General features: G+C 37.1%; 1 protein-coding gene across 5 annotated transcripts in view; it reads left to right on the top strand.

Moving 5' to 3' along the window:
- The window catches only part of fus (fusilli), a 192,034-nt gene that overhangs the window by 137,832 nt on the left and 35,351 nt on the right, over positions 1 to 18,851 (top strand). For all 5 annotated transcript variants that reach the window (XR_010852109.1, XM_067098715.1, XM_067098712.1 and 2 more), the window contains exon 6: positions 6,670 to 6,780. Coding sequence is in view for 4 of the 5 variants with exons in the window: in XM_067098715.1 (XP_066954816.1) it covers positions 6,670 to 6,780 (111 nt within the window). In the remaining variant the exon portion in view is untranslated. The remainder of the gene's footprint in view (positions 1 to 6,669; positions 6,781 to 18,851) is intronic.

The following is an 18,851-nucleotide window of genomic DNA, read 5'->3' as shown; positions in this document are numbered from 1 at the left end:
TATTGTTACAATTGCAAGGTTAAACATCAACGATGTAGAGAGATGCTGAACCCCAGCAACATCGAGGAGCGAGGTTATTGGAGGAACAACCAGTAGACTCGGAGATGAATTTTCTCTTTTGAACTAAACAAAATATTAGTTCTTTTTTTTTCTTTTGTTTACAGTTTTAAAGTAATTTTGGTCGTTGGGTTAGAAACAACTTGTAGTGATAACAATTGTAGTTGAGGGCATAAATTGAATGATTTTTATTCTTATAATAAATGCTCGCAATTTTGTGAGGTTCCGGTTGTGTGTCGAGGCTGTGCCTTGGCAACACTCCTCAGTTGCTCATGTGGCGTTTTCTAGTGCTGGACATTCCCTTCTTTTGTTTCTCCACATCTAGTACAAGATTACTTTTTTCTATTCAGTGTTTTTAGTGAATAAAAATTTTCAAAACCATTTCGGTTTTGTCCTCTCTATATGCCTGTTATAGTTCAGCTAGACTACTACATTTTTTTCCTTATCTTTATTCCAGGCAAATAGCAAGAGTGAATTAGATCATCTACACTTTCACAAAAATTGCGGTTGACTCTTCTTCCTGTGTCTGTTTATAGTATTCAACTTTAATATATTAGCTCTTTCTCTGAAAAAAGTGACCGCTGCAATTGTATTTCTCCTTTCCATTTATGATATATTTCCGAACTCAGTGTACTTTCTTTTTCTGCCTTGCACTTATCCCACTATATAATTTCAGCTTTTATTTCTGCCTTTGTCATTCCTTATGTTTATCTAGTATTCCCTATGTTTATCTAGTATTCAGTAATGCATACATTCCATTACTGTTTTCCACCGTTTCTATTTTTCTTGTCTATCCTTGGTTATATTTTTCAGTATATCTTTTTTTTTTTATTTAGGGCACTGTTTAAATACCCGAGCTTCCCGTTTACCATTTTATGGCACGTAATATTCCCCTACATGCCCCATTTTCAATCCTCCGCAAATTCTCAATTTCAAATGCTGTCAGATTTATTACATGAGTTCCACATAGAATGGAAGGAATTGCACTACTCTTCCAAAATGCTTTTCGAATCAGTATTTTGTTACAATGTGTCTTTAATGTATTCCTCTCTCCGTCTACCTTATTCGTAAAGGAAATACATTATCCATTCCTGTTATTCGTATGTGCGCAGGTTTACTTTTCATATATAAGATTTTATTTTTTCTTCGTTCATTTCCAACCCACACTTCATCCCTGCTTCTGTTGAATGATGTATCTTATGTTGTGCATCCTCCAAACTTTCTGCTGTCAGCAAGACGTCATCAGAAAGATTTATGGTTTTATTTTGACGAATTCATTTGAAAGCCATTTCCCTTTTATTCTTTTTTATTTTCATATATATTATATGTTTTGCAGCTTAAGCAGTGATGTTGACTTGTGCATTCTTGCCCTATTCTGCTTGTAACCCCCTTTCTCTCTAACCCTCACCCCCGTCAATATTTGTTTTCTCACCCTTGTATATATTGCAGTTATTAATCTATGACTTTCGAGCGATTTCTGTATTCTTTCCTAACTGTTTCTGATACCTCCTTTATGCAGTTAAAATCATCAGTAAAATCTAAGCATTTAGTGTTAGGGGCTTCCTATTTCTACAACTCTCTTCTAAACAGTGTTGCATGAAAAGATGTCTTCTATTCTGCCGCCTCCTGTAAACATTGCTTAGCCTTCACTTGTCAAGTGGTTTAGCAAAATGAAGTGCAATCGGGCACTAGTGCTGTAGAACAAGGGAAAGGGAGTTTTTGTGGTAGTCTTGAAGCACGTGATGGTACTTTTCATAGGTAATGATAATTCGTTTTTAGAAATATAACTCCTGTTTTGTATTGAGTCTTTTCGACCAAGATTTGAGTGGTAAAAGAGATGCTTTTCGTCTTGTAGGAATAGTGCTTAGAGACAAAAATTTTGTTTCGAGCTTTTGTAACTCCCGTATCGAGTCCTTTTCTTCCACCTGGTTGACCCCTTGTTTCCGCGCATGCCCACCTCGAGACGCTTAAGGTAACTTTTCATGTGCATTAACCTGGGAAGTTGTTGCTAAACAAAATTCTCTCTCTCTCTCTCTCTCTCTCTCTCTCTCTCTCTCTCTCTCTCTCTCTCTCTCTCTCTCTCTCCTCCGCAGCAATCGAAGAATGAACCCCCTTCCAGCCCCCTCGGGATCACTGACCCCGTAATCCTTTTCTGACTGGGAGGGCGGTTTTGGGCGGGTTCGTAGGGGGACTGGTTGCTCGCTTGAGCTCTTGGAAGGTTTATGGGGGAGGAACACTGAATCTGAAATGATGGGGAAGTCCTTTAATTAATTGTTTTCTCATACAATAGAGGTGATTGGGTCTATATATCATATGTATCTATATATATATGTGTGTGTTTGTGTGTATCTGTGTGTGTTTATGTATATAACTGGTAAAAGTGGCCAGTAGCTGCTACATGTCGTAATTTTTTTACATATACCATTTTATATTTTCTACTAAAGAATACAAATATATATATATATATATATATATATATATATATATATATATATATATATATATATATATATATATATATATATATATATATATATATATAGTAAAAGAAATCAAGAAGAGGATTCCTAGATATGTAAGGAACACTGATGACTGGACATTCGTTTGGCTCTGTGAAATGATCGTATTTAGAGTGAGAAACATTGAGTTCTCAACAAATTTGCTATCCATTTAAAGACTCATGAAAAATGGTTAGAGGGCCAGGCTAAGGAACGTAACAGAAACTGGCCACTGACGTGTGTTATGTGAGCAGAAGAGAAATGGGAGTAGAGGCATTGAGTATGTGCTGGGGGGAACTTTGGCATCTGGGAACGGGTAGGTATACGGGTTGGTCCCCTGCCATGAAGGGGCTCGAGTGGTGTGATGGTATAGAGATGGACGCTGTAGGCTATTGCAGTCAGGAATGGCGGGAGTGGGCTTAAGAACGACGAGGATTTCGCCTGCGGTCTTTATCTCTTCCTTTTTCTCGTAGTTCCTTTGACGTGACTTCCTTGCCATCAGTGGAGCAGTAAATGCCTTCTCATCGTGGTTCCCCTTCCTCATTCCATGCCTCATTCCATGCCTCATTCCATTTGGTATGCATTACGGTATACTGTATACCCCCACCTCATTGCACCCTCGTTATCATTCTGCTCATTGCCTTAGCATAACTCGGAGAGAGATTGTGTTAAGCCGAAAGAGGACTCCATGTAGCATGAGTAGGTATAATCGGTTGTGTATGTAGGCTATGAGTGTATGTATATATATATATATATATATATATATATATATATATATATATATATATATATATATATATATATATATATGTGTGTGTTTGCACATATATATAATATATATATATATATATATATATATATATTATATATATATATATATATATATATATATATATATAAAGTGATTCACAAAAAGTACAACGTGATGAATGTATAAATAGGCCAAATGTTCTACAAAGGAAAGTGAAACAACAGAGTTGCTAGCATGCTCGACACACGGTCCTTTACACAGACTGATGAAAAATATAACAGTAAGGGTACAAGATAGCTCTTGTGATTGACAGATGACATACAGATATCCTTGAGGATGGGGATCATAAGGAACAGATGCACCTGGAATCCAACACAGTTGAAGAACTAGTGGACCTACCAAAACAAATATAAATCTTTGAGAAGTTTTATAAAGGATTAAGCCCAACTGGCTCGAAAGCAGGGAGGAGTCAGTTAAAGGATTATACAAGGCTTAACCCTTTGTAAAACTTTGTTTGCAATGGTCACTAATTCTTCAACTGTGTTGAATTCCAGGTATCTGTTCTAATTCCCCCCAAGGATATCCGTATGTCATCTGTCATCCCTCGAGCTTATCTTATTATACTTTACTTTATTTTCATCAGTCTGCTGGTAAAAGACCTGTAATTAGAGCCTAAAACCACTCATTGTTTCTCTCTTTTCGTATTTGTCTTTATATATATATATATATATATATATATATATATATATATATATATATATATATATATATATATATATATATATATTATATATATATATATATATATATATATATATATATATATATATATATATATATATATATATATATATATATATATATATATATAACTCTTGTATATATAATGTCACATTTTAGTGCATTTCCAGCTTCTATGTTTGGAAGGTTTTGCTTAGTATTTTCTCATGTCATTTTTAAAAACTTCTTTAAGGAATCTTATCTTATGCTGTACTCTGTTGTAGGTAGGATTGAGAAGAATATGAATTACATATCGAGTTTCTAATAAGGTTAAACTGGAAGATTTCTTGTTAAATGAAAAGGGGAGTTTGGAGCCAAGTAAATTTGAAGATGATGTCGAGACGGCTGAAATAAGCATGGAGACAACGAATGGGACAAATGAAAAGAAGTCGGCAGAAAACTCTCTCTCTCTCTCTCTCTCTCTCTCTCTCTCTCCAGTCTGTGCTTACAGCGAAGACTCAAATGCTCTCGCCATACTTCTCTAGCAGGTTATATTTATTTGTGCTGTAAAGCCAAAACAACCTAGTTAGGAACGCTATAATGCTTGTAGCTCTATTAATGCAGTTACTGACACATCATTATCAGCATTTCTGTATTTTTTGACTAATTCTGACCTTGCCAAATGAATATCCGCATTCATTGATGGTACTTTCCTGAAAAAATTCCTCGTCCGCTGCTTTTACCGGATTTTTTTATATATATAAATTGAGTCAGTTCCTTGTCAAGGACTTCGAAGAATTTTCCTCGCTTAGAGTGATGTTACACACCGAAAGTCTGTTATCTCTCTCTCTCTCTCTCTCTCTCTCTCTCTCTCTCTCTCTCTCTCTCTCTCTCTCTCTCCATATTACTTACGATGCTCCTGGTTACACGCGTTTCGTGTTTTTCGTGATTTTTTGTATGTTAGATTTATCTTTTTAACTGGTAGGTTCTCAGCGGTTATCTCTCCATGTTTTGGCTAATATCTGTATTCATGTTCGAAAGATCGTCCAAGCGATGGATGTTACGTCAAGAACGTCCCACTAGATTATGGTTTCCAGAATGGAGGAGGTACAACTAAGAGTTCTTCTTTGTTGTTTACAGTCTTTAAAATTGTAGTAATTTTATTTTCTTTGGAAAGGAACTTCTCTCTCTCTCTCTCTCTCTCTCTCTCTCTCTCTCTCTCTCTCTCTCTCTCTCTCTCTCTCTCTCGTTACCCGTTTATTCTGTTCTCTAGGCCTTTCCACCCTCTTTTGTGGGCTGATCGTGACGTGTTCCGGACCAGTCTGTAAGAGCCCTTCCAGACGGAGAGGTAAAGCACCGGGCGTTTGAGAGTCACGTTTTTTCAGCCATCTTGCCAAGGGAAGAAGATCCATCACCCCACTTACGGTCTTTGAAGAAGAGAGGCGTTTCTAACGAACGATACTGATGGCAATGACGACGGTACCTTCCACTCGACATTCACATAGTGGCCAGGTCTCGGTCAGTTGCATTCTTCTAGTCTGGCATTATCCAGTACGCTCTTTCGCGAAAGTGAACATTGATACATTAACGTTTTTGTTTAAGTTTTTCCACAATACACTTTGTTTGTTACTGTTTACATAAATTGTCTTTGTGGGATTATTACCTTTATTACCTAGTTAGTAATAGGGAAGTAAAAAATTTAGTATAATTTTCATTGTGGTCACAGCAAACTTTAGGAGTAGAATGGTTGATTTTGGTTTAGCAGTGTCTGCATTTTGTTTGTTTGCAATGTTATGCATTTGCAAGTCGTCTTTTCCACATATCAATATCATACCGCATTAAGTGAAGCTACATATGCGAGCATGGATGAGAACCAAGATGTGCCAAGATACTGGAAGGGCCTTTGAACACACAACTGGCAGAATTTGTAATGAGTTGTCACTTCAGGTTGATTTGAGAGAACTTGAGATATGTAAAAAGGAATAAAAGATGTATGTATTAATAAAAATATAAGTTCATCATAACAAACAAAACGGCCCACCTTATGGACCATATGTGGACCGAGAGAATAGCCGCCAGAAGTTAACTGTGAAGTTGGCGACAGTGAATTCTTGTTCATGCACATCTTGTTAGGGGTTATGTTTTTACGCATTTGTCATTTTTTGGGAATAATCCGCCCATTTATTTGATTCATTTGTGGGAACTAATGATGTAATAAGTCTAAAACATGAAAGACGTGAATTTGTCCCAGAGCATGAGTTACTACAAGCTCCAGGTACCAGTTAACAAAAAAAGTCCTTCGCCTTGAGACTTACATCATTCCTGGAAAGGAAGATAAGGAAGAGAAACGTAGCTTTTTAACGCGTACTGTGAGTAGAAGTCGTTGGAAGAACGTCTAACCAATAACTCGCTTTGTTCTCTCTTTTGTAATAAGTGATATTCTTGCTTTCCTGCAGCGTAAAGTTCATTTTACTGCTTTAAGTAAAATGGCATTTTAAATTTTTCTTCGGAAGGTCGTCGAAATTTTTCCAATTTTATTGGTAAAGAACGGTGTGCAACAGACTCGTGCAGCTGAAATAAACTAAATCTGCTTTACTGTGTATTTAACCAGCATTTTTATTAATAGAAAGTGTTTCTTTGCAGTTCCCGGACGGAAGAGGTTGACAGTGCTTGCGTTGTGAGAGCGAGAGGTTTACCATGGCAGAGTTCAGACCAAGACATCGCGAAATTCTTCAGAGGTCTCAATATCGCAAAGTAAGTCAAGTGTTTGTCATCTTCAGTTACGTGCGTATGCACCAGCCTTCAATGGGATTTTGCAAAAGGGCTTCGAACACAAGCTGCTACTCTGTTTTACTTCAATTTTTCTTTAGAGTTTTCTTTTCGGTTTTTCGGACTGGCGATGTTACGGCTCATGTGAAGTTGTAATACTGCTAGGAGTACTACTGAAGAATTTATTTTTTTCCTTTTAAGATTGAAATGTGGGGATAGGATCCATTGATTTTTACTTTAAAATTGTGGCTTATTGGGCGTTTAATGCCATGTTAGATTAAGTAAAATGCCTAATGTGTACTCTTGTATTAATGCAGAAATGAGGTTTGAAGAATGAATTATGTTGCTGGCAGGGAGTTGAGAAGGTTGCATGTTTTAACTCATTCTTACAGTCAGAATGGTGTTGTCTATTTTTGTGCCTTATTCCACGATCATTAAGTAACAAAAACGTCACAGGTTTTGGTTACAGTAACTCTATTAACGTCAGCATCGGAAATACCGGTAGATAAATTTTCTGAAAACTGACAGAGATTCATGTATCGTGTTTTCAAGGAAAAGGGAAATTCTCTCTCTCTCTCTCTCTCTCTCTCTCTCTCTCTCTCTCTCTCTCTCTCTCTCTCTCTCTCTCTCTCTCTTTCTAGTTATGTTCCCGGTAACTTTAAAGAAATTACTTAGTAATGATAAAAGCAGTGGTAAAACGCGTATCATGAAAAAAGTCGTGTTGTTTATGACTACTTTTAAAGGTTCGTATTAGTAAATAATGTTATTTTGTAATATTCATATTCGTATATTTCATGTAAGTTTTATTAATCATTATTTTTTTATTTCTTGTCTTTAAAGTATAATAGTAGACTAAGGCCCTTTTAATAAATAACCAAAAGCCAAGTTAAGACTATAGTAAAATTTCGTATCATGACTGTTTCTATTTAGTGAAGTGGTAGAAGATATTAATAGATCTGTAACTAAAGAAGTTAATGTACTTTTTGAACAACTGGAAAATCTCGTTCTTGTTTGATGTTTCAAACGACAGGTTTATCCGTACCTGTAACGGGTTAAGTAGCTTGAAAATCCCACAGATTTCTCGTGTTTGATTGCTTCATCTCTGCGTGCTGCAACTGTGTGTTCTATCTATTTCAGACATGACGCTTTTAACCGTATAAAATTTGATCATTGAAAGTTACTGGAATATGTTACAGTTTGTGCTCATAATTATGTAAAAATCCTCACCAGGGAAGTGTTGTGTGTGAAAGCACTGACGGGAATACCGACTGACAGTTAAAAAGATAACTTTCAAAAATTTGCTTTTATGTTATTAGACTTATAGTATATGTGTAAGTGTGTGTGTGTGTGTGTTGGCAAGTCACTGTTTTTTTTGCGAGCAAAGAGAATTGCTGAAAGGCTTCTCACATTTTCAGTACTAAAACTGTGTATTTGAAAAGAAGAGCTGTTGCCATTAATGTTGCTTGTTGCTAATATTATTCGGTCTTGTATCTGCCATCCATGTTCAGTGGGAGTTCCTGTTTGTTTATACACTTACACTTTTGGTAGCAGGAGCTCGGTCATCCCTGCCGATTGTATAATCAACATCTGATTAAGTAAAGTTGGTATCTAAAACTAATCCATGGCCCAGTTATATGTGACTTTAAGTTGACCTTAAGTGAAAAGGGAGTAGGTATACTGTTTATTTACGAAACTGATGTTGTTACAGTGTTACTCTGAACGGCCGCAGACATGTCCCTGCAGTGATCTCAACCATGAAAATATTTTTATCCTAGTCCGCTAAATTAAAAGGAATATAAACTGGCAAAGTTCAGCAACTGAACCTTAATAGACCGAGAATTCATGTGAAACGGTGCAGTTTACAAAGGGTTATTTTAATCCCATGGTCAGGCTTTATTCATTCTGCTTCCCGGTAGCTCAGCGTTGCAAACGGCTGGTGTGTATCACGTATGCCTTGTTCGTTTGTTGCACTGAATTACCTGCAACATAATTTTTATGGGTCCTAATAAAATGAAATATAAAAGTTATACATTTTTATTGGGTCAGTTTCGTCATGGTTAGTGGTTGCTGTTACGGTCGGCGTCACATCTTGTCGAATTCGAGCACTTTCTTTGATTTCCTACCCTTTGATGACTTTTCCGCCTGAGAGATTAATATTGTTAAGATGTAGCAATAGCTCTTACAAGGCAGCAGTTTTCATCGCCTTAAGTGTTCCGTATGGGTGAGGTGCGTGCAACGTTTGGGTAGTTGTAACATCAGTTGATGTCTAAGAAAAAACGACTCTAGGTTTCAAGATAATTTTAGCGTATAGTCATTTAGCCACACGACTTTTTCATTATTAGGAGATAGACACTGTTGTAAAATTGCAGGTTCTGGCATATTATTGCGAACATGAACCACCATAACAGTAATGGTGACACCGTTTTGAGATTTATGTGAACCATGAGTCCATCAAAACCCGAATTAATATTGAACCTGATAGTCGTGATGAGTTCTTAATGTCTTAAAGTTTGAATTCGATCCACTTGTCGGTTTATCACCGGAGCATTTAACAGGACGTAACCATAAAAAAAAAAAAAAAAACATCTTTCCAGGTCGTTGAATCCGTAATCAGTGTTTTCCGTCTGGTGAGGAATTTTGCTGATCTTTAATTTAGGGGAGATACAAAGCACCGTTTGACGATCTTCATGCTCGATTTGAAAGATGCCACTGCCGTATGCGTGCTATTTTAAGCCTCGTAGCTGGAGAATTTCGAAATTTCACAGATCAGAGTTGGTTTTTTTTTTTATCCCACATCCATTTACTTGCGTTTTCTGTATGATTTGATCACAGAGATAAGCATTTGGGATTTATGATGACTGTGTACTTTCTGAGAACTTTATAGATGAGAAACCGAGTTTTATAGCATTTTTGGAAGCGGTTTGTGTTAGTTTTAAGGCAAGAATCCTACTGTTTTGGTAATTAACCTGTCTCGCGTTAGCAGTTACTTTGTTTAACAAAGTTGGTTTGAAATGCCTGAGGTAATTCGTGTGACAGTATTACCATTAAATTTCGTAGCATATAATGTTACTGGGCGAGGCACTGGTTTATACTAGCAGCCTAATTAACCCTTGTGGAAAGTCTTATGACCGAAAACAAAAGTTGGTTTTAAAAAACGGAGAAACTTCGGCTTTAGTAAATCGACCCGTGAAAATACGATTAAAATCACCTAGCCTAATTATAATTTAAGTACTCACACTGCATTCAATACATTCACCGTCAGCATCTAATTACTGCAGGTCATTAATGATTAGTACGACTTTGTACGTATGCCCTTGTATTCACGGAGGTAGATGCAACCTTCGACTTCTTTAACGAGGAACTTACGGGTCAGGTTCGCTTGCCCCTTCATGGTTCCCTGGTCCTTGGGAAAACCTCTTCTTGGAAGGTACAAGGCAGGTGTTTCGGTTTCCCAGGTTTGTTTTCTTATCGAATGCGATTAGATAGTTTGTTTTTCTCTCAGTCTTGAATTTTATTTTGATCAATATCCTGTAACTCGTGAGATATAGTGCTCATTATCCGTATGGTCCTCCGAGAACACACTTCACTCTCAACAGTCTTAGTGGGTCCTGACTTTCAGGTAATGTCACGCCACTCTGCCATCTTCCTATCGTTGGTGTTCTTAGCTCCCGAATGTTATAATTTGGAAACTTCTTCGCCATTTTATGGGAAGTTGAAGAGAGTTTCCCCTCAAGTGTGATAAACGGATCAGAAAGTTTTAGTAAAGCAGCAGTCATTCGGATTGTATATATATATGTGTGTGTATATGTGTTTATATATATATATATGTGTGTGTGTATGTATATGTATACAGTATATACTGTATATGATCAAAATGCAAAAGGTATTTACATAACGCGAGAAAGGGAGTTAGGTATTACCATCACCTAACCGGTAATTTGCAACGTAATGGAATTATGTATAGCTTTGTATAATTTAATGTCCTTTGGCCATGAGGTTTCTTCAGCCAGATAAATAAGGAAATAGTACACTGTGGTAGACCAGTTTTAAGTACATTCATCAAATAACTTTCTATTAAAAGCTAAAAGGTGTTGCTTAAATGTGACATGATATACTTCTCGAGCAAGATATTTGGATCTGTAAGATCCGATAGTTTGAATAGACTATCGAAGGGAGAGCTGAAAAGTCGAGTTTAAGTCTTCCCGAGTGCTGGGAAATCCCGTTTTCTACAGTATATCAGAAGAGGTGGCCTGTGAAAACAGGAGTGAACAATCCTTAGGGTTATGCGTTTTTTCACGTGTGGTTTTTATATTTTTAATGATGGCCGTGGTTAGAAACGCACATTTATAGTTAGACAGTTTCGTAAAGCTTAATTCTATTCTATGGTGACGTTTTTAAAACGGGTTCAATGTAGAATGCTCAGCAAATTAGATAATGACGCAAAACATACTAAGCGTATTGTCTCTCTGTTATGGTAGTAATTCCACACAAGAATAATATATAATATATGCTCACATACACAACACACACACATGAGACACACACACACACATATACACATATATATATATATATATATATATATATATATATATATATATATATATATATATATATATATATATATATATATATATACAGTAATTAGTTTCTGATTATGTTGCTGCTTTCAGAGAGACAGCAGTGCATGTTCTGATAGAGATATATTGTATTGCAAACAAACCTGATAAGGTTCTTTGAAATTTCCTCCTTCGCCAGAACAAGAGTTCATTCAAACCAGGGCCGAGAGACCTTGATCCCGAGTGCAGACAGAAAGACGTAGGTATCGTTTTCCGACAGGCATAGGCAGATGGTTGACGTTTTCGATTCGAATCCAGCCACTCGTAAACGCATCCTTCGGTGGTTTTTGCGCTTGGCTGACCCTTCAAGGAGGCGACAAGTGTCAACAAAGGGGTGAGGAGAAGGGATGGGTTGGCTTTGGACGGGAGGAGAGTAGAAAAAATGTAATTTGAAGTTGCTTCGTCATGCCTTTGCCTGGGAATATGCAGAACAAAACAAATGTAAATAATTCCATGAAAGATGAATGGAGAAGGGGCTTGGGTAAGGTGGGTAGGTACACAGAGGCCCTCAGGACCGGTAGCTCAGAAAACCAACTCATACTGGAAAGTAGGTACCTGCAGTACATAGATGGGAAGAAACTGTACTGGTGATTGTTGACATTGCAGATGTGACTATGATGAATAATGTTATTATGAAAGGGGAAATCCGAGGCAAAAGTGTTACGAATAGGTGTTTAGGAGAGCTTCCTGTGATTCACTTATACTGTAGCTTTCCTTGCCGCTAGTATGGGTAAGCCGAACTCAGTTATTTAACTGCTGATCGCCTAGTAAGGTTTCGCTGGCCACTTGCTTGAATCTCTAGTTCGATGTGAAAGAAAGGCAAATTAGAAAAACTCGACATAGGAGAAAATACCAAAAACCGGAAGGTGGTGAGAAAAAAATTAAGAGCAGTATTAAAACAACTGGAAAATTAAGATATTGGCTTAATGCTACAGCAGTGAAGCTGAAAAATAAACCAAGTGACAGTGCTTCCGCAAAGCTATTAATCACAAAACTAAGGTACTATAGCAGTCGTGATGATGGTCAGTTAGCATGTTACAGGGTTTATCTAATATGGCAGCCAAAATGATAATGAGGAAATATCAAAGGTACGGGCAGCATTTTCCCGAGATGTAACCGAGTACCGGGACCTTTCCCTGAAAAAAGTGGGACGCCATATCTTCAAAATTAAAGATAGAAGAATTTTCTTGAAAATAATCTCGTTATGTTTCCCATACCCAAATTACCTTTAAAGTATCAATTTAACCTAACCTAACCCAACCTAACCTAAAGTAACGTAACCCAAGTGCATGGCAAAAAAAAAAAAAAACCGGGGCTGGTGCAATGCTAGCATACAGCTCAGGAATTTGCGTATGGGTACACGTATTGTAAACTTCCTTGGGTACCTAATAAAGGAAGAATCGAATATAAAATTTGTGGATATATATCGCAATGAAAAAAAGTAGGTAAACTACCCGGACATAAAATTACTGTCGAAAACAATAATATTCCTTTGGTCTTGGTACAGACAAATAAATTGGCCCATGATTTCACAGATAATTGAAACGAACCTTGACATGCCTCCAGACCATTCAACAAGGTGTCACAACATCAGGGAGTTAAAAGACATAACCATTAAAAAAAAATTATGACACTGAGAACAAGTTACGCAAGAAAACTATAAATGATAACTGGCATCGTTAAGGGCCCTGACGGAAGGAGGGCAGATCAAAGTACCTTTAGAAATAAAACGAAAAAAATATTAAAATATGATGATGCAAATAGTGACAAAAGGAGGGACACGTATCAGCTTCAGTGTTGGGTATTTTACATATACCGACACCATACTGTAAGCTGATTTCTTCATTCATTAACTATTTTAATGGGTCCTTTTAACCTTCGCATGATATTCGTCGATTCCATCGTTATAAGCATCCTGTTTCCATTTGGCATCATCTTAAGCAACAGCTGTAGATGGAAATTATGGATGTGTGATTTGATCAAGATATAGTTTCGAATTCCATTTATTTAGCTTTTGGTTTTGCACAACTGAAATCGTCATTCTTTTGAAATCTTTCTTCAGTCATTACGACCCACCAAAAGTGAACTGTTTAGCCATTAAATAATGAAAGAAAACGGAGTACTTGTTGTTGGTGATGAAATAGAGAATGTTTGAAATGACTTCCATTTTCTATGACCAACTCCGTAAGATTTACCTTTAATTGTGCAACCCCCTGAGGGTATCGTGACAAATTAGCCCCAAAGAGAACAGAGGATTTTGCAGCCCTTCCGTTATGGCCATTAAATATATTCTATTGTGATGCTTTAATAAGTGCGTGGGGCAGGAACTTTTCTGTACAGGGCGGTACCTGTTACTAATAAATTGTAGGGGACAAGACTCACTTCAAGGTGAATTGCAGTTGTTCCTGTGGGGATACGAACCTACACTTTCATGAATGGAGTTTCTCACGCAGCATATATCCCTTAAAACACCGAGTTGGTTATAAAAAGATTAGGTTTTCAAGTATATTGTTCTCCCATTCTACATCATTCGGCAGTGTATTATGTGGACAAATGTTCTTGGTTCCCCCGTTTTTATTGTTAAGAGCGTCTCCGTCGTAATTTGTCATAAGAGAGATTTAAGTGTGCGTTTCCTGTCGGTGATCCTTTTTCTTGAAAGACTCAAGCGGCGAACGATTCCCCAAAGGAAAGAATTGGCAGGCGATGACTCGGGAACTTTTCTTTCAGGATTTGAGGTGGAGAATAATGCCATTTGACGATTTATGAAGATGAACAAATTTGAATTTGCTATAATGAAAATATATTGATTTGTGTAATCTTGAAATGATTTATGTATTTTTTCTCAACAGGAAAGTTCTTGTAATATCAAATAATGCGGTGACGTGTTCACATCTCGCGTAAAGTCCCGTTTGCTTTGAAAATATTTATGGTTTAATTTCATGGTCAGTAACTTCCTGACTGCCACCTTCTTTTGCTTTCGCATGGCAGAAGGTATAATTCATATATGCAAAATGAATGAAGCCACTGAAACTGGTAAGTCATTGCCTCGTAAGTTGAGTGGGGACTGCGTAGTTTCCTTGCAGCGGTTTCTCTAGTTCCCGAGACAGGTGAGGGATCCTACCAACAAGCTGTGCATCATTTTATTCCCATATGGAATTCAGTCGCTGGAACTAGGCTCAATAGAAACTTATGATCCCTTGTTCTAACTGTGTCGGCTTTTCATATGCGGGAAGATTATATTTCACATTTTGTGAGAGTTGGAAGATTTTCAGGAAGGGACGATGCAGTGTATATTTCCTGTTATATAGATGTTTATCAATGTATATCAATGAGAAGGTTTTGCATGAGGAGAGGCTCCTTGTGCACCTGCCGAGGGTGTTTTCTCTGCGGCATAAATGGCTTAGTCTTCAGTATAAAATCGCGTAATTCTATCGTTATTGTATGTTTGTATATATATGTAGTATATATATACAGTATATGTATATATATAATATATATATATATATATATATATATATATATATATATATATATATATAATGTAATTCTAATAACCACAATGCCCTCTTAACTTCATTAATTCTAGTAGAATTACATATGTGTCTAGTAAAAGTGACCAGTAGATTCTACATATATATATATATATATATATATATATATATATATATATATATATATATATATATATATATATATATATATATATATAGAACCTGTGTTGATATTTCTGGACACACAAATATATAACTGTATATAATATATATATATATATATATATATATATATATATATATATATGTGTGTGTGTGTGTGTGTGTGTGTGCTGTGTGTGTGTGTGTATGTAAATCAGTGACTTATTATTCAAAATTAGCAATACACAGCATTACTGTACCAACAAAGAAAAACGAAAAGCGAATGTAAGGAAAATTTGCTAAGTTGCCTTTGGCTAAGGTCATGCCAATAACACTTCCTTGGGTTTTAGGATTTTAATAACCCGCTCAGCGTGAAAAATGGGCTCGTGTTCTCTCTTTCCCCCTCGAGTCGTTCTCTGCCGTCTATCTGGAGAGTGAACGTACATTTTTGTGCGTCAACATTCTCTTCATTCCCCCTTGACACTCCTGTTGCATTCTGGTGTAGAATATCCAGCTTGTATACTGGGGCTTATTATTGGCATGAATAACAATACATTTAACACTAGCAAGGAATGGTCATCTGCATGGTCCTTGAGCCAAACAGCTCTAATAGTAATGCTTATCAAGTTCGACAGTTGCTTTGAATAACAAGTTTTTCAAGATCGGTCCGACTTGTTTGTCAGGTGATATGAGCTACAATAATCCTTCGACGCTTAATGTCATTTCCTTTTGTTAATAAGTCAGATCATGACTGCAGATAATGTAGAGGCTGGCAAAGGCTTGTATGTTAGTGTTTTGTTTCCCGGTACGTGCGTGAGCGTTAGTCGGCTTTTGCCTCCTGTACATACTCTTTCCTAGCCATCTGGTGTCCACCCAGGGAATTAAGCCTTGTACAGTAGTTGCTCTCGCGCACCTTCCTCATCAGCAGGTGAGTTGTCTTTTTTTGCTGTGGGTGACCATTACGGCTGCTCTGTTACTCACCTCCCGGTGACAGGTGACATTCTTAAACATTGGTACTGGTGAACATTTTGAAGTGAACTTCATAGAGACAGTATTTGTTACTAATTGTGGGAGTTCTGCAAATGTTATCAAAGTTGTTATTCAAGTGCTTAGACCAGGACGACTAATGCATTTTGAACATGATTGCATGAATGTCGACTGAAATGACACAAGGTTAGAAATTTAGTGTTGTTTTGCTCTATTTGAAGTTAAATGTATGCTGTTAACCGTTGTTAAGAAGTGACGGTGGGAATAGGTGTATGAAATTCCGTTCAGTTAGCGTTGAAATTCGTGACCATGCTTTGATATCCCTGATAAGGATGGGTATGCGGGTACATACGAGATGGTCATTCCACCTCCTCCCTCCCCCACAAAACCACCAGCTCCCCCTGACATTTGTAAACAATTCGAAAAAGGCTTTCGGTAAACTACGCTTTGGTAAGACGTTTACGTTATCGAGTGTGTGGAGTATCCTACGACATTTAGGTCTTTTAGAAATTGCGCCTTAGACTAAAATCTGAGGTAGAATATATTAACTGTGCTGGTAAACTTTTTACCAGAGTATTGACCAAAGTACTGTTATTGTGTTTGGTTCCTGCAAAGAGCTGACAATGCAGTGCAATCATGTTTTCATACTACATAGTGTATTGTGAACTTCAAGTTTTACCAAACATTTCCGAAAAGGTTCACGGTAAGAGTACAATGGGATTTTCTTAGTGATAGCTCAAATTTGGTGTAATATTTTTTTTCATAAAGCCATCACAGAAAATATTTGATGCGAAATCTGTGGGCTTTGTCAAATTCCATTTTGTACCAAAATTTTTTTCCCAATGACGCACTCGTAAATTAACGGTAATCACCTCCTGTAACGTACCTACACTGCTGTTTCATATTTGTCGTGTAACAGTAAATTCGAGCAAAGAATATTTAGCAACTACGAGTCATTTTCAGTTTACCTGTAAAATGTGGACTATCCAGGCCACTGATCCAAGTGCAACCCCATGGTAGAGTTATTAAAAAAATCTTACAACGTGTGTTTTAAATGGTACTTTGCGGTAGAAGTATAGCTGTTTTTTTTATTTAAAGGTAGCCAAATTAAATAACAGCGTCTTATGACGCAAGATGTGGGTGTAGTAGGACATCCATTTTTCAAATCGAGGTAAGAGTTGTATTAAAGTTTTTTTTTTTTGTGATCATAAATGGGATTTTTGGGGGGCTAAAATCGGATGTCTCGTGTTATTTGGGGTAAATAAAATGACATATGTACGTGTCATTTTAGTAATGATTTGGTGAGAATTGGTGAATTTTATTTTATAAACCAACAAACATGTTTTCTAAATAACGTCTTGTTTATATCATGTTTAGGGAGATGTGTTGGCGTTATTTCGTGGGATTGAATGTTGTCAGACTTTGCGTTTTCTCATCCTTGGAGTAACCTACGGCTGTTGATTGCTGCTACTGAGAATGCATTGACATGCCCAGTGGTTAGAAATGTGAAATTTTCTCCCCGTGATTTTAGAGTAGATGAATAAGTGACAGCCAGTTTAATTGCACCTTGGCCAGTTCTCTGTCGATCGACGAGAAAGCACTAAAACAGTTATAAAATATAAGAAGCACCTTATTTTGAAAACTTACAAGGGCCTGCCAGAGAGGGAATTATCCCTGTGGAGGGCTGTACATAAAACCAAAGTTAAACAAGTGGACATCCTTATGATAACTGACTCTTAACAATAATTACACTGAAGTAGTTAGTCACAAACACGGTGGGTGAGTCACCACATTGAAGTAAGAGGTAAATTCTGAAGAAGTTACAGATTAAAAGTGACCATTTTATTGATTAAAACTAGTTCCCACCATTTTGAAATATGGCGCTGTGCCCGAAAAGGTATGTGTGTATATTCCATAAGTAGGTGTAGTAGAAGATTTGCCCTTATCATTCGAACTGAGGGCATTTTTTTTCCGAGCTCTGAAGTACGACTACATTATGCATCACACACCCGCGTGGTCTCTCTCTCTCTCTCTCTCTCTCTCTCTCTCTCTCTCTCTCTCTCTCTCTCTCTCTCTCTCTCTCTCAGCTGTTTCTTCACAGGGTGGCATGTTTTTCTCATATCGATTCTTTGATCTCGCGTAGTGTGGCGATTGCTTGGACACGCGTGTTGAAGACTTTAGGAAAGCTGTAAAAATGTCGTTTTGGATCGTTCACTGACGTATTCAAGCTGTCCAGACGTATGTCACCTGGAGATTTGGATAACTTTAACAAATTTCAAAACAGGGATTTTTTTTCTATGAACTAATTATTCTCTCTCTCTCTCTCTCTCTCTCTCTCTCTCTCTCTCTCTCTCTCTCTCTCTCTCTCTCTCTCTCTCTCTCTCTCTCTCTCTCTCTCCTTCCTGTGTGTATGTGTGTGATTAATTGGTTGATGTGTCCGAGTTGAGTGGACGTGATCGGTATTGTCTAGACTCCAATTGTTTTTGTGATGGCGTAGTGTTTCCACAGCGGCAAAGAACGATATGATAATGTTGGCGGTATGTGTTTTAAAAAGGAGTAAATGAATGAATCTCCTCAAAATGAAAGGATGATTTTTTATTCACCTGGCTCTGTTGTATAATAATTATAATTTTGAGAGTGAATTTCCCCAGTCCGGTTTGATTAGAAACAAACTATACCAGTTCTGTAAGAGCGTTCTCATTATGGTTGCGGATTCTAGTGTGTGGATATACGGCCTGGCTTTAAAATATTACCTGATCTGAATTTTTATTTGCAGGAGTGACATCTCTTACAGACACACACATACACACACACACAC

Source organism: Macrobrachium rosenbergii, chromosome 55 (genome assembly GCF_040412425.1).
Source record: "Macrobrachium rosenbergii isolate ZJJX-2024 chromosome 55, ASM4041242v1, whole genome shotgun sequence".
NCBI classification, from domain to species: Eukaryota; Metazoa; Arthropoda; class Malacostraca; order Decapoda; family Palaemonidae; genus Macrobrachium; species Macrobrachium rosenbergii.
This window is presented reverse-complemented; position numbering and strand designations above follow the sequence as displayed.